This window comes from Carex rostrata, chromosome 31, assembly GCF_964058835.1.
Source record: "Carex rostrata chromosome 31, lpCarRost1.2, whole genome shotgun sequence".
NCBI classification, from domain to species: Eukaryota; Viridiplantae; Streptophyta; class Magnoliopsida; order Poales; family Cyperaceae; genus Carex; species Carex rostrata.
In genome coordinates this window covers 4,909,177-4,933,586 of record NC_135948.1, presented here as the reverse complement: position 1 = coordinate 4,933,586, position 24,410 = coordinate 4,909,177, and the positions used below count along the sequence as shown (strand labels likewise).

General features: G+C 32.8%; 2 protein-coding genes across 2 annotated transcripts; both read right to left on the bottom strand.

Annotated features, from left to right (window-relative positions):
- Window positions 1-1,690: 1,690 nt before the first annotated feature.
- Window positions 1,691-4,539, bottom strand: LOC144547327 (putative protein phosphatase 2C 6). Its single transcript, XM_078295943.1, has 4 exons — window positions 4,115-4,539; window positions 3,246-3,545; window positions 2,923-3,028; window positions 1,691-2,077 (listed from the first exon to the last, which is right to left on the bottom strand). Exons 1-4 carry the CDS (start codon window positions 4,529-4,531, stop codon window positions 1,740-1,742), a joined length of 1,161 nt encoding a protein of 386 aa, XP_078152069.1. The 5' UTR covers window positions 4,532-4,539; the 3' UTR covers window positions 1,691-1,739.
- Window positions 4,540-10,750: 6,211 nt separating this feature from the next.
- On the bottom strand, window positions 10,751-14,970 carry LOC144547326 (putative protein phosphatase 2C 6). The gene is made up of 4 exons (XM_078295942.1): window positions 14,305-14,970; window positions 13,525-13,824; window positions 12,045-12,150; window positions 10,751-11,231 (listed from the first exon to the last, which is right to left on the bottom strand). The coding sequence occupies exons 1-4, from the start codon at window positions 14,692-14,694 to the stop codon at window positions 10,894-10,896; spliced, it is 1,134 nt and encodes a 377-aa protein (XP_078152068.1). The 5' UTR covers window positions 14,695-14,970; the 3' UTR covers window positions 10,751-10,893.
- Window positions 14,971-24,410: the final 9,440 nt, after the last annotated feature.

Sequence of the window (24,410 nt, the reverse complement as noted above, 5' to 3'; positions counted from 1 at the left end):
AATTCCTACAATTCAAGAAATTAACATATACACTCGAAATATAAGAGATATGCCAATGTATTGTTTTACGGAAAATAAACAAGATGCAGCATATATTTCGCAGATCTCATGAATTGTTTTGGGCAACAAAAACAAGAAAAAAAAATACACAACATATATATCTTAAGCAGTTAGATATGCTAGAAATTATTTCCATCACATTGTAAATTCCAATGATCTACTTGTTAAAAACATTAATTAATAGATATTTACAAATGTTTTTTTTTTGTTTTTGAAATCCTGATAGTGGCTATCAGGTTAATATTTACAAATGTTATGCAAATGATTTTCAGCATATATAACTGCGTACTAATATATTACGTGTCTATTTTTCTTGTAAGTTTTGCGCAAAATAAATTCAGGAGCATGTACAAGCTCAACATGCATTTAATTTATAGCATGTGAACAAATATTTTGAACTAAATTAAAGCCAACTTATACATCAAATATTATGCATAACGTCCACGAGAATGCATTACTAATTCACCAAAACTAAAAGATACTCTGTATCTTTCGCATGCTAATTAATTTTTTATTGCTAAATATAACATATACATTCAATACATGTCAAATAAAACAGATACATCAAATATGTTAGAATTTGTGGGAAGAATTTGGAGTAAACTGAATGTTCTAATTTTCTCTCTCATTAGTCATTAAGAACTAATTACATAGTACATATAAGTAAGATACATGACCCATTAGATCCAAATAGTAATTTGGATCAAACGTAACAAAATATTATCATTTAATTCTACTTGTATGCATTTCCAGTGTGTTATGTTTGGCGCGCAACAAAAAGGTAGGCACTTTTCGCGAGAGGAAAAACGCATTTATAACGGCACTCCGTCGTGAAAAGTACCGTCACTAATAGAAAAGACACGTTTATGACGGTACTCCGTTGCGAAAAGTCGTTTTTTACCTTCACAAAAAGTGCTAGTCTTTTGTAGCCTATTGATGTTTTTAATCAATTATGATAATAATTTGGGATCCTATAATAACCAATTAAATTTGATAGACTAATGTGTTTTCGAAGTGATTTTTTTTAGTGCTTAATAAAACAGATACATCACATATGCATAATGCATCGAATAGTATTAGAATGTATTTAGAGTTTAAGAAACTACTAGACATACTGTACACGAATTCCATCATTCTGTTGTCGCCCTTTCTCACTTAGGATCTCATGTTATTTAGAGTTATTTTAATTCTTCTTCAGCTGTCATTTAAGATTGCTCAATATTGATTTTCTTCAGAGACTAAAGATCTAGTATCAAAATATTTTTTTGAGAACGTTGAAATTAGCTAAGTACTAGTTGTTAAAAACCAATGACGGGACATACGAATAGACGGCCTGGCCTGATTTCATGTACCAGTTGAAATGTATAGTTTTCATAAAGTAACACTATACCAACTATACTATAAGAATATGTATTCATTCTAATTATGTTTGAAAGAAAAATATTTAATGCCAAAGCAATTGGACTTCTCAATTAGAAAATGATAACTATCCATTATTGCACATTTATACTATAATGAACAGAGCATTAGAGCTGTTGAGAAATAGAAATTGAGATGAAACTGGTTCAATTAATTTCAGAGTGTATTTTTTATTTTTATTATATATATATTTTTTATTTAACTGGCTCAGACCAGTTAAATAAACCTCATCACAGAATACTCAAATCAGATATTTAAACCTAAGTATTGCTTTTGAACTTCCATTTTGATTTCAAATCAACCACCATTACTGTTATGTTATCATTGCTTCCTTTTTTGAGGGCCAGCTTGGACAGAGACTCTGCAGCTGATTGTGCCGCAGGATTGTTACCATGTTCAAGGATCTTTGACGATGCCAGAGTGTCATTCTTTTTATGCCACATCATAATTTTCTTGCGCGCTAAATCACAAGCTTCTTGATTTGATACGACATCCCATAGCCCATCACTTGCTAGAATTAGGCAATCATCATCTTTTGCACGAGGAAGAATTGTCGTTTCTGGTACGGGAGTTATCCATGGCTTCAGATTTTTATCCCCTGACAATAATTAAACGAAATATTTAGTCCAAGTCAATAATTTTCATTATATGGGTTTGGTACAAAAGTATGTGCTCAGGCATTGCTGGTTCAATAGATTTTCTGCTAAATATGTTCCTTTTATTTTAGAAGTTGCCAATTATCGACATATTTCCCGCAGACTGTATTTGCAGCAATTTTCATATACTAATGAAAATTTACAGCCAAGGATCACATTATCAGCTTCAATGTTAAACTGCAGTATCAAATTATTATAGATAGCAAATGCTGTATTTTTGGGTCATTCAATTTGGTTATTCTATATGTTATTTTTCTTCTTCAAGGTTTTGAGTTAATCATGCTTTGTATTGGGTCAGATTCAGCTATTATTTTCCAATTTTGAGGAGAGGATGGTCAAGATCATTGGCAAATTCACTAGCCTAACAGAGGTCTTATTGAACTGGTAAAATTTTGAATTTCAAATCTGTTGGGTGCTGGGTTGAGGCTAATCTAGTTTTCTGGTTGGTCAGGTTCAGATCAGATTAGTCTTTATTGATGGTTGTTGACTGATTCTGATCGAATCAAGCTAAAAAATATTTTTCTTGCTGGTTTAAGATATAGGTTGTTCATGGGTGTTTGCATTCGGTCAGTCAGATTTTGCCACTTCTAAAATACTCTTTGAAGGAAAACAGCTAATATATAAGTCCATACAAATTTAAACACACAACTAAAGAAAAAAGAATCAATGTAACATTGAAATAGAAAGTAAAGAAGAATGCACTTCTACAAGCCTAAAGCTTTTCTATCTGAAATAATAATCAAGCAATTTACAACCATTGATAGAATAACAACAGAAACTCACATACCGATGCAACGGGACATAGCAAGAACACCAAATACACGGTAGCCATTCCACCATACCACCTTCCCTTCCTGTGCCTCTATTCTCGCATAATCTTCTTCTCTCTCTGGCTATACACTTAACCAAATGAATTTTTGACTGGTACATAGCCACCATATATATGTGCATCATCAGATTTTCACTTTAATTTTTCTTTTATGCTAGATGTTTTATGGAGAGAGTTCATATTTTTTTTTTTTAAGGTTTCTATAGTAACATCTTGTATATTTACTCTTGTATATCTGTAGTGGCACAAATAGTATCATGCAGGAAATAATAAAGTCTTACTTTATGATCTACGGATAGAGGTATGGCCTGTTTGCCACGCGAAAGGACTGCACGGGAATCGCCACAGTTTGCGACTATAACATGAGATGAGGTAACAACTGCTACAACAGCTGTGGATCCGACATTCTCAGGTGCAAACAGTTCCGATTCTTCATCAACCTTCTTGAAAGAATCTGAAAATACTCTCTCCCACTCTTTCTTCAAATCAAAATTAATCGTTCCGCTTGAATTTGCCTCTTCTACTTTGTTTAGTTCTTCAGTTAGTGCCAGGTGGATTCTGTCCCGGCAATAATTTGCAATCTACATATTTGAAAAAGAGGAAAGTTACTTGTTAACTTCTTATTATTTTAATCCCATGTTTCATTTTTCTTTTGCTTGATTCAATTCCCGTGCCAAAATGGTGCAGTTCCAATAATTTGGGGCCTAATATTGTCGTAATATTAACTGCACATCCAAGATTAATCAACTGGGGCGAAATTAGATTAATGAAAGTTGTGGTTAGAATTATATATATATATATATATATGGGCTCAATTATAAATTAAGTTTAATTGAGTGATTAACGTGGACACCGGTTGAATCATAAGTCGAGCACAAATGGTGATCGTGAGCCTTACCTCTCTACGGAGAGATGTAGGTTCAATTCCAGCAAGAGGCATCCGAAAAAATAAATGTTGGGGTTAATGGGATCCTTGTATATAAAACAGCATGAACACTAGCTGTAAATATTGGGCCTAAATAGAAACCCAATTCATGAAGCTTTTTATTTTGGTAAAATCTTTTAAATTTTGAAAATATTTGTCTAATAAGCTTAAAATTAAACATTAACCTCTTTAAATTTATACCTTCTACTATTATTTTATACTTACTTGAGTACCGCCATGTCCATCATAGACACCAAAGAAATGGGCAGTAACTTTGAAATTATTCAGATCATCTATTCCTTCTATTTGGGATTCCCGCGTCAGCATCCAAATAGGGACATAAAAAAACCCCGGCACCGTCACAAATGCATCCTCCATTACAGACCTCTTGCCACATACTGAGCTGCACCCCCAAAGAGGCTTACATTCAGACAGAAACACACTGATCTTTTTCTGTTTAACAACAGCTGAACTGTCGTGAATTTCAGACTCTTCGCTCAACTCTTTCATTGAGGATGTTGCCTCATTGCTGATTGCCGATAGAACAGGCAATGCAACCAAAGTAGAGTCCTCGTCAAATTTTCCCTCGTATTCAGACCTTATAGGTCTCACATTTTCTGTATGACTTGAGTATCCAAGCATGCTGACGACACCTACACATTAAATTAAATATATGCAAAGCTTTATCGTAAATTAGCAGGTTATTGACTATTTTTCACAAAACTTGACAAAGTAATTTTCTCTAGTTGTTATTTCAAAAAAAAAACTGCTATCAGATTTCTCTAGTTCTTTGAAGAGGCAAATCTTTTCAACAATGTAACTGTATGTGCTCCCCCTCTGAGTGAGGCCGAACACAAGCCATTGAGAAAATTAACAAAAAATATATAAGAAATTGTGAGTAGTTAAATTGAACTTCTAAAATTTACCTATCCTTAAAAAATAAATCTATAGACTTACAACTTGTTAATGTTGCTTTGATGTTCACGGCTACTTGTCGTTCTTTCTTAGATAAGTAATTATCATGGTTTCTTAATTTGTTGGATGGGAATTATGATATTATTTGTTTCATAAATCCCCTGGAAAGGGAGGAGAAAGAGAGATCTCATATGGAGAGATTATTTTTTTTTGGAAAAAAATGATGGTTTTAGGTTTCTCTTTTTATAAACCAGTAAAAGTCGGATTTTGAACACACGTCTTCTTGAGACTTAAATGCTCTCATACGGGGAATGTTTGTAATGACACGTGGGCCATTTCGTTCTCCATTTCTTGAAGAAATGAAGAAGCAACTTTTTTTATTTAACCGTTTCATTTCTTTTGAATCCAATCTAGGAATCATGGTCCTGGAGTACATATTATTTATCCCACATCTGTAAATGCAATAAAACAGCTGTCTACAAATGCAACAAAGAACTGGTGACCCCTCTGCTTGGAGATGCTTTGAATACCAATTTGATGTTTACTAGACCGAGTTCACCCTTGTTGATATGAAAAAGGGGAAATGATTGATAGTGTGAACATGTATTTACCGTGTTAAGAAACACTAAAATAAGAAGGTATTAATCAGTAGGAATGTTACCAACCAAAGATTAAATCTGTATCTTTATACATTGAATGCTCATGAGATGATGAGAAATAAAAAAATAAAAAAATTATTTGTAGTAATAGTTATCTTTTTTTTCTTTAAACAGAGTCAACCTTATCATTCATACTCGATGTGCTAATTTATTGTCTCCTTAAAATAACAGTTGAGTGTTTTGTTAAACGCAGTTAAATTTATATTAACTTGATGCATTAGTATCGATCGATCGTGAGAGGAGACACGCTCTCAAGCAGCATTAATTCTGTGGCTTCCAACCTTTGCCCTTTTGCTTGGTAGCTCTATGGAATTAAATGTGTTACATATTTGAGTTTTTCCATATTTCCAACCTTGGTTTTCAAGGAACCGAATCGTCTGCCCCCCTGAGAAAATTTCTGTCTCCAGAGTCACTGCGGAGTGGGCCCCCATTTAAAAAAAGTAAAAGTAACCCGTCCCTTTAACAGTAACTGGGCCCACCCCATAGTGACTCTGATTTCCTGCACCCAGGGGGCAAGAGATTTGATTCCAGTTTTCAAAGTGGTTTACATTGATATATATAATATATGTTGTTTGGATTGGATCAAACAATTAAATTTCTCTCGATTGTTGGTGATTTGATAAATCCCTATAAACTAATAAACTGCAACGGTAAGTGGGGTGACTGGATCAGTAAGACCCACACAGCCCAAACAAAAATGGGCCCTACTATCCGCTGCATCTCAATTGATTATTTCAGTTGACATAGGATTTATTATTAATCCCCAAGTTGATAAATGCACATCAATTACTGTAAGATCACAAGTCCCCCTTCACGAAAACTTGTTGATGCCGCTTTCTTATTCTGGGTATTAAATTAAGAGAAATGTTTTGGTCACCAAGCCATCATACCTGAGCATGTCCTTCAGCTAGTTTAACAGAAAAAATCTTTCAATTTTATCAAATTTTCATTTTCAGCATTCATATTCAAGCTTTTAAAGTTTTATTTATAACATTTTAAAATGCTACTTGCGAGTATTTTAACCTCTATTTGCAAGCAATTAAATTCTAGAGAAAAGGTAACGTCCCCGGGCTACAGTCCTCCAAAAATCCCTGCGTATAAAAGCCTTCCCTTTTTAGCTTAGTTCCGACGCGCTTTCAACTGCCATAATTTCAAGTACAATATGTATGTCCACAGGATAATATGTGTATGTTTACAGGATAATATGTGTATGTTCACAGGATACTATGTGTATGTTCATAGTGTTAGTTTGTAATAATCTAGAAGTCAATAATACGATAAATTATCATAAAGCTTTGTTCATGAATTGAATGTTTATTTATATAGCATTTTGTTGCCTTGAGTATTATTGAATTTATGGATCATTTCAAGTTCATGACTGAAATTGTGAAACTCCATAATATAGATGATATATACTCTTAAAAGGTCACTGACCAAGGTAATTAGCAGGAACACTAATTACCGCGATAAGGTTAGTATGTGGATTAAAAGATGGTTAAGTTTTACAAACCACCTGACACGAGATGTCATTTTAATCACATAGATACATGTTTTAGAAACATGGTATTTGACAGACCCCGAATGAAACATTAAATAGAATTGTGTTCGTGTCATTTATGTTTTCATTCAGTGTCACGTTCTACAGTATGAGGTATTTATCGTTCCCACTGAGAAATATGTATGTGTGATTGTTATCCACCGCTGTCCGTAAAAAGCAGTCATAACGGTAGCTTTTCCATATGTATAGCTTAGCTGAGGAAGTGATAGTTTACCAAGAATACTATTTGTCTCTCGTATCTCTATACGAGCTATAGCATCACTGGGCCCCTTGATAGAGTAAGATTATCTGCTAGCAGTATAATTACAAGAGTAATTATATTTGATAATCTGCTCAAGATCAAGAAAAGATTCAGTTAGCAAGGATGACACACATCTACCTTGAAACTGATCTGATAGCTATGAGACAGAAGAACAGACACAAGTAAATTGTTTACTGGATCGTGATATTGTACAGTACAGCATCATCTGTGTAATTGGATGGTCATGATGTGTTGCCAGATGCCACCCATGATTATAGAAGTTAAAACAGTTTTAACTCTATTTACCAACATAACACAGATCCTATTGGGTCACACCATATAGGAGTTAATCGGAGAATCTTATTGTGATTGATTATAAATTGGTTATGATCAATAGTAAGATGGTTATAATTAATTATACGTGTTATAATTAAATTATAAATGTTATGTAAAAATAACAAGCAAAAACATTGGTTAATTTATAAATGTGTGACACGTTGTATAAAAGTTAACCGGTTAATTTATAAATGTGCAGGACACGTTGTATAAATTACCGAAACAACAAACCGCAAGAAAAATATATATATAATTGTTCAGAATAATTATACGAATATTATTTGTGTTCGGGCCGAGGGCATTCGGGTCTTTTCAGATTTGTCCTTATCCGCATGACATGTCATTGATCTTATCCAGATGACATGTCATCAATCCTATCCACAAGGGCAAAATGGTCATTTCACACCTATGCCTTGCATGTGTAGAAACATGGAGAAGAGTGTGGAAGGGTGTGGAAGGGGTATTTTGGTCATTTCACATATAAAAAGATGAGGTGTCAATGGCATACCTTGTAAATAGGCCGAACTTGGAAGGCATTTTGGTCTTTTGCAACCGACCCTAAACACTATAAATAGGGGTGGAGGGGTAGAGAGAAATTAACTAATTCATTCGTACCGGTTTCATGTCGAAACGGATCGGTATTTTCTCTCTTTCTCGGTTTCTCTCCCAAATAGTGTTTCGGTTGAGAAAAGAAAGTTATACGTACTTGACGTATAATCTTGCGGGTTGTTGTGGAGTATATTTACGGGATCGATGAATAGTGTTTTACCGAATTTAGCGGTATGTCAATTTTGCATATTGATGAAACTGAGCAACCGAAAATTCGTGTTTACGGGTTTTCGTCTTTTCCCCGTGAATAGTGTTTTTGCAGAATTCCGCGGTTTACGGTATTTTTGGCAGAAGAAACAAATCGCTCTCTGGTTAGTCCTGGTGGATAACCGATAGAGGTATCACACGTGTGATACTCCGAGTCGATTCCTTCCCTGGTGAGGCTCTACTCGCTCGGTCTGCATTCCAACTGTGATTTGGAAACAAGGTATAAATATGTTATATTAATCTATTTAATTGGTAAGTAGATTAAAGTTTTAGAAATCAATCATGGAGTAGATCTGTAAAAGGATTAAATTGGGTTTTGATGCCAAAGGAATACTGAAGGTGGACCGCCTTGGAAAGTTTCCTGACATACCCCGTTTAATCCTGAGCTTAAGTTGGCCGTAAAAATTTTTGTTCTACGGCCATTCCGCACCTTAAGCCTAAAAGGGGTTTTGGTTAGCACCCCGAAACCCCAACACACAGAAGGTAGTCCCCAATAGCTGTCACGCGTTTTCAACAGTTTTCACGCATTTTCATTTGGGACCACGCGGTTTCATATGCAGAACATTCATTGAACTTGTTTATATGATTGTTTTCATAGTATTACAGGATCTAATGAACTTGTTTATATGATTAGTGTAAAAAGTTCGGAGATTTTCGGGAGATTGAGGGTCGGGGACTGTTAGTTGCTTTCTAAATTATAATATGTATAGTTTTAACATCTAGCTAGTTTTATTTTCAAGCCGAAAAAAGAAAGATTCTTTTACCTATGTTGCTATTGGATCGTTCCACATATTGGGTTGATATTAGTTATGTAACTTCTGTTTCTAAGAGTTTTTTGTCTTGTACATCTAAGATAACTAGAATTGTTACTAAAATAATATGAAATTATCTAATTAGGGACACGGCCATAGATAACTCTTTTCAATATTCAGCACCAAAATATCAAATTTGTATTACTTAGCAGTGAAAATTAAGAAATTATATAGTACATGTTGTGGAGAATTTTTTCTTCTGTAAATTGGGTTCAGAGCCTTGTTTTCTTGTCTATCTTATTTGATTAAAATGAACCAGTATATATAGGAAATAAATCAGCTGAAATTCTGAAATCGGGTACTGTTCACCCTGAAATTCCTACAATTCGAAATCCAGCCATCGAATTTTTCGAGAAGGCATCTCAAAACAGCTAGTTTTTCCTTGCACGTCTCTCGAAACAGTTCGACGGCTGGATTCGGATTGCAGAGATTTCAGGGTGAACAGTACTGACCTCAGATTTCAGCAGATTCGGATCCGTATATTTAACATGAAAGATGAACAACATACTACGATTAGTAGAACGGTTGCAATTCATAGTGAGTAGGGTTAAAATGCTTTATAGTTTTTGTATCTCAATTATGTCTCACATTTTTATCTCTGTTTTTAAAGTTCAAATAATCGATTCAAAGTGCTCAATGATCTCCATATTAAATATGCTTGGAGACCAAATTTTATATTTTTGACAATTGATTAGTACTATATTTTAAAAATTAATATTTTTGGATGGTCCGAAAATCTTTTGAAAAACAATAATTTTGCATCCATCTAAAAAATAGTAAAATGTTTTGAAAAAAAATACAACATTTGGTCTTCAAATACATTTTAATATAGAGATCATATTGAACACTTTTAATTGACTGTTTGAACTTTGAAAACATAAATAAGAATGTGAGATATGATTATGACACGAAAACAATATGATATTTTAACCACTCATCTGTAATACCAGTATAATTAATTATGCAACTGGCGACACGTTACCACATCCAGGGCCATTGATCCATTATTGCCGGAAAAAGGAGTGACCATACTTTATGAACGCCAATAGAGATATATATTTTTTACTTGTACATTCTTTTCTTTAGCATGAAATGAAAACAAACAATCAAATTATTTCTAATGGTTTACACCAAATCTTAACTGGCGCCTTTCACACAGATAATAATTTCTGCATTCTTCTAATATCATCCCAATCAACAGGAACCTTTTCAACAGAGGATACGCATTCTTAAATCTACAAGGACTAGTACTGCAAACCACATGGTACATTTTTAAGCGTTTAGTGTTGAGCACAGAGAGAATCACCTACGCAGCCTCTTAACTGTTGGAGATTTTACTCTTTTAAGAATTCTTTCTTTCAGTTTCCAGAAATTTCAGAGAATTAATAATGTAATAGTGTTCGACATGTTAGTCCTTTCCTCGTTATTTTTTCCAGTTCTACTGTATTTTTTGTACCTGCAGCAATAAGCAATAAGACTTCTCAATTGAACCAATCATAACACCTTTTCAAGGTAACATTCCACTTGGGCAAAAAAGCTTTGCACTAGTCTAATCAGTATACAGAATAAACAGGGTACCATCCTTATATAAACCCAGACCAATTCAAAAAGTTTGGCCTAAAAAAAAATAATAGAACTTAACATAATCAAATATTATACAATGAAAACTAGGACTTGCTTTTAAACTTCCATTTCGATCTCAAATCAACCACCATTACTGTTATGTTATCCTTGCTTCCCTTTTGGAGAGCAAGCCTCGACAGAGAATCAGCGGCAAATTGTGCGGCACGATCACAGTCAGATTCAAGATTCTCGGATGATGCCACGGTGCCATTCTTTTTATGCCACACCATAATTTTCCTCCGTGCTAAATCACAAGCTTCTTGATTCGATACGACGTCCCATAGACCATCACTAGCAAGGACTAGGCAATCATCATCTTTTGCACGTGGAATTATTGTTGTTTCCGGTACTGGAATTATCCATGGCTTTAAATATCTATCCCCTGAAAATGACCAAAAATAATATCAAGTCAATTTTAATTATTGCCTGCCTAGGTATATTTGTTGGTTAGACTAATATGTTGTGCCAATCAATAGTCCATTTCCATTACTTCTAAAATTGGCAATTTTTAATACTATTTCACATATAATGTATTTGTGATATTAATGAACTGTTAATAATTAGAACCAAGGCATACTACGAGCTGCAATGTCACACTACATGCACATTTTTGGTTCCGTTAAAAAATTGAATTTTGGTCATTTCAGTTTGATTTCTCTTTGATATCTTTGTTTTCTCATTTTTGTCTTCTAGGTTTTGGGTTGGTCAGAATCATGTAGTGGGTCCCAAATTCAGATTATAATAACATTGATTAGTTCTTTTTAGGCAAGTCAAAAATGTTGCTTAGTCGTTCAAACTTCATAACAGCTGGGTAATATGTTTTCAAAAATTAGATTACAGGTTTGTTGGGTTTAGATATTAAATTAGGCTCTGGACCAACCTGATTAGCTGTATTCACTAAGTTTGGAACAGTCATAGATACAGGTGGCATTCTTTTTAATAAGTTTCAATTTAGGATGGCAGGTATTTGGATTTGGTCAGGTGTTGCCACCTATACAACCTTGTAAGAGGAAAAATACTAATAAGCACCATGAAAGAACAAAAACACAAATCAGTAACGAAAAAAATATATATATATTAAAATAAGAACCAAGTACCATTGAAAAAAAGAGAGGAGGAAACCTTGAAGTATGCATTTATAATACTGGCTTAAATATTTACTATCGTCAAGTAATAATGCGAGAAACTCACATACCAATGGAACGTGACATAGCAAGAACACCGAGCACACGGTACCCATTCCACCATATAACTTTTCCTCCCTCTGCCTCTATCCTCGCATACTCTTCCTCTCTCTCTGGCTGTAAAATAAAATCCCTCAGATTGTTACTCCAAATGTTTTGAGCAGCAAATGTACATTACCAGACTTCCCTTTTTATATATTATTTTGTTTTATGAGGCGGCTATGATAATATGCATATTACACAGCGGCCCACACTACGGATTTATATTTTCACTTCATATGAAAAATGTATATGTAGACCAAATTTTACATTTTTTAGAATTTTTTTTACTATATTTTAGATAGGAAGAATTTGAAAATTCTAGACCATCTAAAAACAGTGATTTTCTACCTATCTAAAAATGGAGGGTTCTAATGCCTCATGTCTTCATACCTCATCATACCTCATATTTTATATCTTCGTTTTCAAAGTTCAAATTGTCGATCCGAACTGTTCAACATGTTATATATACTAAAATATGGTTAGGGATGAAATTTTATAATTTTTGAAATTTTTTACTATTTTTTAAGATGGGTAGAAAATCACTGTTTTTTGAACGGTTAAAAAACAGTGATTTTGTACATACCTTAATAAATAGTAAAAAATTTCAAAAAATATAAAATTTCATCTCCATGCATCTTTTAGTATAAATATTATGTTGAACGGTTAGGATTGACAATTTAGACTTTGAAAACGAAGATATAAAATATGAGGTATGATATAAATATTATGTTGAACGGTTAGGATCGACAATTTAGACTTTGAAAACGAAGATATAAAATATGAGGTATGATATAAATATTATGTTGAACGGTTAGGATCGACAATTTAGACTTTGAAAACGAAGATATAAAATATGAGGTATGATGAGATATGAAAAAGATGAGACATTGAAACTCTCCTAAAAATATAGTAAAAATATTCTAAAAAATGTAAAATTTGGTATGCAGGTACATTTTCATATAAGAATCATGTTAAACAGTTTGGATCGATGGTTTGAACTTTGAAAATAGTGATGTGGATCTATACCACGGGGCAATCTGTAATATGCATATTATCATAGCATCACTCTTCAACAACAACAACAACAACAACAACAACAACAAAGCATTTAGTCCCAAACAACTTGGGGTAGGCTAGAAATGAAACCCAATCACAATTATAAGAGAAAAATTAGTAATGAAGTAGTAATAAAAATACGAATAAAAATAATAAAAGTGAAAGTGAAAGTGAAAGATTTTATTAATCTGTAATATGCTTTGTTTTATTTATTTATTTATGATTTGTAATATGCATATTATCATAGCCTCACTCTTGTTTTATTTATTTATTTATGATTTGCTTTGTTTGATGCTGGGTTAGTTATCAGTTTTTGTAAAGATTTTGTTAGTTGGCTTGTATTTGTGCACAGTGGAACAAATTATTAATATACAAGAAGTAATGAAACCTTACTTTATGATCAACGGATAGAGGCATGGCCTGCTTGCCACGTGAAAGGACTGCACGTGAGTCGCCACAGTTAGCTACTATGATGTGGGAAGAGGAAACAACAGCAACTACAGCTGTTGATCCGACAGTCTCGGGCGCAATTTCCTCAGTTTCATCATCAACCTTCTTGAAGCAATCTATGAAGGCTCGATCCCACTCTTTCCTCAAATCAAAATTAATCTTTTCTCTTGGATGCCCCTTTTGAGCATCGTTTAATTCTTCCGATAGTGCTTGGTGAATTCTGTCACGGCAATAACTTGCAACCTATGCACGAAAGAAGAGTTAGATTCTAGTGCCTGTTGAGTTTTGAATTTCCACCTCTTTTGCAGTTAAATTGTGCACTGACGTAATTTGGGGCAGGATAAGTCTTAGTTAGACCTTAATTGGACAATCTAAGGTCAACAGATTTGATGTAATTTGTAAAATCTTAATTGCAGTGATGGAGGATCATTCAGATTATAGGCAGTTAGGTTTAATTGATGTTTAATACCACAGTTAATCAAACACAAGTTGGGCCTTAAATTGAACCCCAGTTTATGATATTTTTGGTAAAATTTTCCCTTTCGGATCTTTTACACAGAAAATTCCACAAAGGGAGTTAACAATAACCCTTTCTTAGCAACTCTGATAAATAGATTTCCTTGTGGATCTTTTAAACAGCAATTCATATGAAGGGAGCTAACCACAACCCTTTCTTGGCAACCCTGGTACCTATTTGGTACCGTGTACCAGTTTTGTACTTACTTGGGCACCACCATGTCCATCGTAGACACCAAAGAAATGCGCAGGAACAGTAAATTTGCTCGATTCATCAAGCCCATCTATCGGGTAGTCCTGGGTCAGCATCCAAATTGGTACATTGAAAAACCTCGGTACCGCCACAAAGGCATCCTCCATCTCAGGCCTCAAGCCACATACTGAGCTGCACCCCCAAAGAGGCGCATAATCTGTCAGAAACACACTCTTTTTCTCTCTAATTACAGTCAAACCGTTGTCTAGTTCGTTTGCCTCTTCACTTGGGCATTTCACCGAGCACGTCACGTCCCTGTCAATTATCGATATAACAGGCATCGCAACCACCGGAGAGTTCTCCTCCATTGTTTTCTCCCCAGATTCAGACCGTATAAGCGTCATTTTAAAAATCTTCTCTAACCCAATACTCTTTTTCTCTTTCTCTTCATATCTCAGCTGACAAACACTTGGCGAGAGAATCTGAATTAGTTATCCACATGCTTACTTTATAGGCAGAGATGCTATCTGTTGTCCGAGGTGGATAGGAAATCACAGACGGGAAGTTGAAAAAAGAAAAGGGTAATAGGCGAAAAAGAAGGCTTTAGAAAGAGTAGGTGAAAAGGATTATACGTGGAACCTTCAAACAAAGGGACCGCGTGACACCTATCTGGCTGCTTTTAGAACTGTTTGGTTTCCCTGGAATAAGCCAAGAATAGCGCCTGTTGCAACCTATTCGAGCAAATTACGCAATAAATAATCACCTAAATAACATAACAAAAAGAAAAGTAAACTATCGTCTCGTGGAAAACGAACCACCCACACCTATTTTCTTATTCTTAAATAAAGCTACAGTTTATTCGCATTTGACACGTGTTGCGACCCATCGCTTTCAATCATACCAGCTGTGACAAGGCAAGAGAAGAGAAGATGATCCGTGATTTTTATTTTTACCCATTTAAATAAATATTTTATTAAAAATAATTAGGTTTTAAAAAAATTTATAAAAATGCTCAAATCGTACAGAATATTTACGGTTCAGAATTAAAATTTTGAACCGCACAGAATATTTACGTTCCGAATTTTTATTTTTTTTATTTTTTTCGGACCGTACAGAATATTTACGGTCCGAATTTTTTTTTTTATTTGGAACTGAGTGAAGTTTCGTACGAAAATTGACCAACTTATAGTCTTGATATCTCACGATCTGTTTGGAGATTTCATACGAAACTTCACAGCCTTGTTCTATGAAGTCAAGACTGCATGTCGGTCAATTTTCACGATTTTTGGAGATGTTTTTCTATGTTAACCAGGGGTGCAAAGTTGGGCTCATAATGCACTCCTTTAGTAGTTCGGGCAATTTTTGAGACCTGATATCTCACGATCTGTTTGGAGATTTTGTACAAAACTTCACAGCCTTGTTCTATGATGTCAAGACTGCATGTTGGTCAATTTTCACGATTTTTGGAGATGTTTTGCTATGTTAACCAGGGATGCAAAGTTGGGCTCATAATGCACTCCTTTAGCAGTTCGGGCAATTTTTGAGACCTGATATCTCATGATCTGTTTGGAGATTTCGTACGAAACTTCACAGCTTTGTTCTATGATGTCAAGACTATATGTCGGTCAATTTTCACGGTTTTTGGAGATGTTTTGCTATGTTAACCAGGGATGCAAAGTTGAGCTCATAATGCACTCATTTAGCAGTTCGGACAATTTTTTGAGATCTGTTTGCATATCTGGTTAACATAGCAAGACTTCATGTTCGTACAAAATCTCCAAACAGATCATGAGAAATCAGGTCTCAAAAATTACCCGAACTGTTAAAGGAGTGCATTATGAGCCCAACTTTGCATCCCTGGTTAACATAGCAAAACATCTCCAAATATCGTGAAAATTGACCAACATATAGTCTTGACATCATAGAACAAGGCTGTGAAGTTTCGTACGAAATATCCAAACAGATCATGAGATATCAGGTCTCAAAAATTACCCGAACTGTTAAAGGAGTGCATTATGAGCCCAACTTTGCATCCCTGGTTAACATAGCAAAACATCTCCAAAAATCATGAAAATTGACCAACATGCAGTCTTGACATCATAGAACAAGGCTGTGAAGCTTCGTATGAAATATCCAAACAGATAATGAGATATCAGGTCTCAAAAATTACCCGAACTGTTAAAGGAGTGCATTATGAGCCCAACTTTGCATCCCTGGTTAACATAGCAAAACATCTCCAAAAATCGTGAAAATTGACCAACATGCAGTCTTGACATCATAGAACAAGGCTGTTAAGTTTCGTACGAAATCTCCAAACAGATAATGAGATACCAGGTCTCAAAAATTGCCTGAATTGCTAAAAGAGTGCATTATGAGCCCAACTTTGCACCCCTGGTTAACATAACAAAACATCTTCGAAAATCGTGAAAATTGACTGACATGCAGTCTTGACATCACAAAATAAGGCTGTGAAGTTTCATACGAAATCTCCAAACAGATCGTGAGATATCAAGACTGTATGTCGGTCAATTTTCGTACGAAACTTTACTCAATTCCAAAAAAAAAAAAAAATTTGGACCGTAAATATTCTGTGCGGTTTGAAATTTTAATTCCGAACCGTAAATATTTTCTACAGTTTGGATATTTTTATAAATTTTTCTAAAACTTAGTTATTTTTAATAAAATATTTATTTAAATGGAAAAAAATAAAAATCACGCGAAGATGATAGAAGAAGGATAAGAAAAACACGGAAAAGCAGAGAGGAGAAAATTGAAAAGGATGTGGAAAAAGAAAGACCCCTCTTTGGTTGAGAGAAGCAGGGAAGAAAGAACAACGGACGCGTGTCGACTGGTCAACTAGTCAAATAAGGAAAAGGTTCGCAGTATCGTGCGAGGTGCTTCCACGTGTAATACTTGTTCTACACGCTTCCATTTGCTCCTTTCGTAATCAATTACTGTGGCACCCACCTGCTTTTTAAGTAGGTCAACAGCTGGAATGGATCCCTTCTCTGCCTCTCTGGCTCACTGTTAGGCCACCAATGCACACATTAATAGATACAAAGTTCATAGTAATAAAAGATCTAAAAGAAACACGTGCCTCTTTGTAATAGTGCTTTTGTCTTTAGTGGGTTCGGTATGGGAGTCCGCATCTTTTGCATTAACTCTAAAAAGTATCTCTCGAGAACGGGTTATTAATGAGCGAGCATGAGCGAGTTAGAGTATTATGTTCGATCATTTAATAAATATGCGAGTTGCTAAATAAATAAGTTTAAGCGAGTTGATAAATGAGTGAGTCGGGAATGAACGAGTTTTTAATGAGCGAGTTATAAGCGACTCACGAGTTATGAGTATTAAAATTTAATAAATTGTCATAATTCATTTAAATAAAATATAATAAAAATTCAACAAAAATATAATCATATTACAAAAATCAACATTATTATCAATACTTAAACAATGATACTTTCACAACTATCGTCCTACAAACAACAATAGAATATAATAAAAATTAATAGTATCATCCAACAAAGTGTAATACTTTCACAGTAGCATCAATAGACAACAATCAATATATTACAAAAATAGAATAATCGAACAGAAACTAACAACAGCACTAATAAAAATCCAACAGCTATCGTGGCAGAAATTATGAATATTATACAGGATTTAATGAGGCAAGGCTGATGTGGCAAAAATTTATTTGGGATTGAATGTGGCAGGGATTAGATGTGACAAATCATAAATGAGCGAGTTTAAGTGAGCATTTAATGAGCGAGTTATGAGCGGCTCACGAGTTATGAGCAATTTACTCACCCTTACTTGAGGTAACGCATTTTGACCGTGTAATTTAAACGGAGCTAATTCAGACACAGCTTATAATTCAGAATCCTTTTAATATTAGTGTGATGTAATCCGTACAAATCTTAAAACAAATATGACGGTTCACATGCATTAACTCAAAAGATTCTTTTTTAGTTAATGCAGAGGATACGAATTGCGGTATGGTAGTATGGAAGCCACCTCATCTATAATTGCGTCATCCATTGTTAATGGGAGGTACGCTTGCTTTAACTGCTTTGCCGCTTTGTATGTATAATTAGCCTTTTTTGGGCTATATGTTTGCTTAATTGCTTTCTCTGGGCTACGATCCATTTCCTTAAACAATATGGACTTTAATTTTTCGTCTTAATGGGCTTTCATTTCCGAAATTTTATTTTTACCATTCTTAAAAAAAAAAAAAAAAATCAATTAATCAGTTTTTTCTTTTTGTCAGAATTCGACATTTACAAGTTTTTGAACTGATTATTTGTTTTGTTTTTTTTAAGGATGTTAAAAAAAAAATTTCGGCTTTTATTTTTTCTCTTTATTGGAAATTATTTTTCTTTGCTTTTGGTTTGCCAAAATAATTTATTTTCTTTTGAAGTGGGAGATCTGGCTAAGTGGCTAGTTTGATTGCTGTGAGTACAGACAAATGGGACCACCTGTCAGCCACTAGTCGGAGCTTGGTACTCCATTTGGCAATGACTTGATTGCATGTAAATTGGGAAATGATAGCAGTCATCTTTCTACTATCCACCTTGTTAGTACCTTCTCTTTATTTGATTACAATTTTTTTTTTGTTCTTCGTTGAAACAACTTATGCGTAGTGGAAAATTTATATTAAATTGTCTTACAATTGTTTTACAATTGAATGCAAATTTTCTTTTGTATTTTCGAAGTTGCTCATATTGATCAATCAATACAAATTACATAATCAAGTAGGCATGCTGTCGAAATTTTGTCAAAAATGCTAAATATTTGGTTGCTTTGTAATAACAATGCTTTGTAATAACAAAAAAGTATAAGGGGTTACTTTGTAATTATTGTATCTTAACCTTGTCAGTACCTTTTCTTTAGGTCTGAGGTTCTTCCCTGAACTTTTCCTTCCAAAATATTCAGAACTTTTTCTTCTTTAGTTTTGTTATAATCTCATAAATATAACTAAGTTGTGCAGAAAAACAAATACCTTAATTGATAAACAACTATCAGGTAACTAAATTGAAGGTTCAAATCTAAATATGTCAATCTTTAATCAGAAAAAGGGCCCGGATCACATTGAAAAGGACCGGATCCATTCCTCCTTCGAGCTCGAGCGGCTCGAAAGGATGCATATGACACGAGGATTCAAATCTAAATGTGTCAATCTTTAATCAGAAAAATCAAAACTAAGTCCGAGTGCTAACAATTTCTTTCAGAAATTTTATCGAACAAGTCAAATGCATATTTAGTTTAATCATGTTTTGGAGTAGATTTGTTAGGTCCTTAACGTGACTTTGCAGAAGTAATCAAAATTTGAATAGAGAATCGAATGATTGTTCAAAGAAATTGAGAAACTAGATATATAATTAGAGAGTTCAAAGCATTTATAGCGAAAACCAAAATCTGAAGCCTAATCAACGAAATAAAAAAAGACAGTTAAATCAAGAAACATTTTAATTACAGGAATTTTAAAGTAGAAATGCCAAAATACAGAATTAGAAAGAGAGAGAGAGAGAGTTCACCGGGTGTGGATTTTAACAGCAATATTTCGACTCATGTAGCGTTGAGGTAAGAGAAAGTTTTTAGAAATAACTGTTTTGCCCTTTTTCAATTGAGAGCTAAATTATGTACGATACATAAAGAAGGAAATAATAAAAATATAATTTTGACATGTCTAAACAAGCAACGCAGGATCTTTTCCCATTATCTCTAATATATTTGCTCGTAGTATTCTTTTTCTGTCTCATGGTCTTGATTTAATGAAACGCTCGATGGCTAAAGCAACTTGAAACATCAACTATTGGGGTAATTTTTTTTCAGAGTGAGGTTAAAATGTTTTATTATTTTAGTATTCTAATCATATCCTACATATATATATATATATATATATATAGAGGTTGACTAAGATCAAAGTGGTAGTTCTTGAGCTTTGGTGCTACCAATTCGTTTTTCAATTTTGCAAAGTTCAAAACGTCGATCCGAACCGTTCAAGTTATTCTCCATATTAAATTGTGCTTGGAGACCAAATTTTACATTTTTCTAAATTTTTTTACTATTTATTAAGCCACTTTGAAAACAGCTGATCCAACGGTGGCTTCTGATTTTTCTGTTTTGTTAAGCCACCGTTGGATCAGCGATTTTCAAAGTGGCTTAATAAATAGTAAAAAAATTTAGAAAAATGTAAAATTTGGTCTCCAAGCACAATTTAATATGGAGAACAACTTGAACGGTTCGGATCGATGTTTTGAACTTTAAAAATTGAAAAACGAATTGGTAGCACCAAAGCTCAGGAACTACCACTTTGATCTTAGCCAACCTCTATATATATATATATATATATATATATTTAAGTTCAAATAGTTAATTCATACCGCTTAACATGATTTTCATATTAAGATGTGCTTTGAGACTAAATTGTATATTTTAAAAAAAATTACTAACCTTTAGATATGTACAAAATTATTGATTTTCAAAAAAAATGTGGACCATCCAAAAATAATGATTTTGTACTTATCTAAATAATTAATAACAAATTTTAAAACCTTAAAGAACATTTTATTATGGAGATCATGTTAAGCAATTCAAATTGGCTATTTGAACTTTCAAAATAGAGATCAAAATGTGAGGCATGATTGAGATTCAAGCACATTTGAACTTTGAAAATTATAATTTTTATCTCTTTATAATTTTTGATACATTATTTAATCAAATATAATTATTTATTAAATGAAATGTAATAATTACTGTATAAACTAATTTTATCAAAAATTACTAATTAAAAACTATATAAAATATTTTATTAATTAACTGTATGGTTAAATACTAAAAAAAAAAACATATGAAATGTAATATAAATCAATATAATTTTATGAGTGAGGCTATGGTACTATGCATAGCATGATATGTGCTATGAATCAATATTTTTGTTCTCAAAATTCTAACGGTCGACTTGAATCATTCAACATGGTTCCATATGAATATATACTTGTAAACTAAATTTTACATTTTTAGAAATTTTACACTAGTTTTTTTTAAATGGGTAGAAAGTACTTTTTTTGGATGGTCCAGAAATTTTAAGTTGGGTGATTTTCTACCCATCTAATAAAATAATATAAAAAATTATAAAAAATGTAAAATTTAATTTACAAGTATAAATTTTTATGGAGACTATGTTGAATGGATCAGATCAACTGTTAGAATTTTCAAACTGAAAAATTGAATCCATAGCGCATGCCAAGATACGCTATGCACAATACCATAATCTTACTCTAATTATAGAGGTTGGCTATTCTACTTCCATAAGCATATGTGGGCATATGCTTATAACTCGTTTTTGCATTTCTAATGTCCAACTAGTCGATTTGAAGCGCTCAGCGTGTTCTCCATATTAATATGTGTTTAAATACCAAATTATATATATTTTTAAATTTTTTTACTATTTTTTCAGAATTTTTCAAAACAATCATAAAAAATATTAAAAAAATAATTAAAAAAAAAATGAAAAACCTGTTTTGAAAAATTCTAAAAAAACAGTAAAAAAATTCTAAAAAATATAAAATTTGGTAAACACATATTAATATGGAGAACACATTGGGCATATGCTTATAACTCGTTTTTGCGTTTTCAATGTCCAAATGATCGATCTAAAGCACTCAATATGTTCTCCATATTAATATGTGTTTGGAGACCAAATTTTATATTTTTTAGAATTTTTTACTAATTTTTCAGAATTTTTCAAAACAATCATAACAAATATTAAAAAATAATTAAAAAAAATATGAAAAACCCTGTTTTGAAAAATTCTGAAAAAATAGTAAATTTTTTTTTAAAAATATAAAATTTGGTATTTAAACACATATTAATATGGAGAACACGTTGAGCGCTTCAGATCAATTAATATAGTTTTATGTATAAATAAAAAATTATCATATATAATCTTATATTAATTAATTACCCTATGAAATAGGAGTACAAAATACCTCTTGACTATACTCTTATTCAATAACAATAAGTTAACAAAACAAAAAGTTACCCATATCCACATGATAGAATACGGTACGGATCAGATAATATAAAGAGCATCATAGACGTCTACAGAATCAGAACAGGTGAAATTTAATGAATTACCTATGAAAGATCTAAATATAAGTAAGATAATTAATGTCCAGTATGGCACAAGGCCCCATTACCCATAACTTATATAATTTTAATTTTAAAGATTTGAAGACCGTTTTCATTATTTTATTCGATACCATCTATCCTCTAAAAAAATTTCCACTAGCTTGAAATATAGAAGGTTTCCGTGAAGAACCTCCAATGAGAAAGTGCGGTCAAAAGATATTAGTTATGCAATGTTTGGGACTTTTGAGTCTTAATTAACAGTTCTGGATTCACACGTAATTTAAAGAAGTGTATTAGGTATATACATACTATATATTGAAGTTGAAAGTTGATTCCAACAGAAACAAATTAGGAAATGTTCTGTTCCTCTGTCCAATTTAGGACGGGATGTATTCTTTCGAAAAATTATATTTCCATTGTACTAAGAATGGAAAAAGGTAATTGTTTTTAGAGGAGTGCCAAAAATAAAAAATAAAATAAGGTTAAGGAATATATTCTCTGTATGTCTTTCTCCCATTTCACTCATGCAGGTTTTTGTTTTTGATTGTTCTCAATCAGTTATAGATATTTCTTTGAATAATTATATGAATCCCTCTACTCCCATCCTCCATCATTCTCCTATCTTTTAAACCTTTATTTATGTAAAATTTTGCGAATGTCGTCCACATTTTTCATGATCTATATGAAATTTTGTGAATCTAAAACCACGAACGTATTATACGCAATTTTATCTTTCAAATGAGATCCATGATAACATACTTTCGGGCTCATCGTCACACAAGTATTTATACCTCATCGTGCAAACATTTATACTTATACTTGTAAGTATTTATCCCCAATCATATTTAACTTTCATAAACTAACTTAACTAACTAGTTTAATTAAATTTATTCAAAACACTATGGTCTTTCAAGTTTAATTAAATTCATAAGTATAAATACTTTGAAGATAATAAATTAATACTTGCAAACTAAGATATTAATACTTGCATGTCTAACTTGATATGACTATATGAGGACCACTCAAACTACATGAGAAGAATAATCATACATGTTTTTAGTTTTTTTTTTTTTTCAATGTCGTCCACATTTCTCACGATCTATGAGAAATTTTACAAATCTAAAACCATGAACGTATTCTACGCAATTTTATCTTTTAAATGAGATCCATGATGATATACTTTCGGGCTCATCGTCACACAATTATTTATACCTCATCGTGCAAGCATTTATACCTATACTTGTAAGTATTTATACCCAATCATGGACCCCGCATCTCCGCATCAATCTTTCCCAATCGTCCCTGCGTCTATTGTTCTAGCAATAATATTTTTAGTCTATTTGACTAATTTGCAAAAACATACAATTATTGAATTTTACGATTTCTTCTATTTTAGAATTATGCAGGTTCAAGTCAAATGGAATTGCAATATGGAATACTTGAACTGAAGAAATCATGAAGACTTATCAAGAATGTAAATTGTAAAATCTAAACTTGGTAAAGTGTTTTTGATGTTGTTTCAACAGGATAAAAATGTTGGTAACGTTTGTAAAACGTTATAACGATTATACCTTAAGAAAACGCTGTGAAACAACTCGATCAAAGTCAAAAAAAGTCAAAAAAAATCAAAAAACGTTGCTGTAACGTTTTCTGTAATGTTTTAAAACGTTGGTAACGTTTTAAAACGTTGGTAACGTTTTAATTAATTTCTAAACTTCAGAAATTCCTGATTTTGATCAAGTTTTTACAGTACAAAACGTTATGTAACGTTTTATAAACGTTGTAACGTTTTGGATGAGTTAGCTGAGCTGTCAGAAAAGTGTAAACCTAAATCGCATTATAAGTTAAAACGTTGTAACGTTTTTGAAACGTTTGTGTAACGTTTTGGTGCAGCTCTCGGACTTTTGAAGTTTCATAAAACGTTACCAACGTTTCTGGAAAACGTTGTAACGTTTTAGCTCAAACAGCTCATTTTTGAGCT

Excerpts from the sequence above, each read along its gene's own strand:
- LOC144547326 (XM_078295942.1), bottom strand. The coding sequence starts at position 14,694 with ATGACGCTTATACGGTCTGAATCTGGGGAGAAAACAATGGAGGAGAAC. Across the intron at positions 13,825-14,304 it reads ATGGACATGGTGGTGCCCAA|GTTGCAAGTTATTGCCGTGA; the intron begins GTAAGTACAAAA and ends TTTCGTGCATAG. Across the intron at positions 12,151-13,524 it reads CTCTATCCGTTGATCATAAA|CCAGAGAGAGAGGAAGAGTA; the intron begins GTAAGGTTTCAT and ends TTTATTTTACAG.
- LOC144547327 (XM_078295943.1), bottom strand. The coding sequence starts at position 4,531 with ATGCTTGGATACTCAAGTCATACAGAAAATGTGAGACCTATAAGGTCT. Across the intron at positions 3,546-4,114 it reads ATGGACATGGCGGTACTCAA|ATTGCAAATTATTGCCGGGA; the intron begins GTAAGTATAAAA and ends TCAAATATGTAG. Across the intron at positions 3,029-3,245 it reads CTCTATCCGTAGATCATAAA|CCAGAGAGAGAAGAAGATTA; the intron begins GTAAGACTTTAT and ends TTAAGTGTATAG.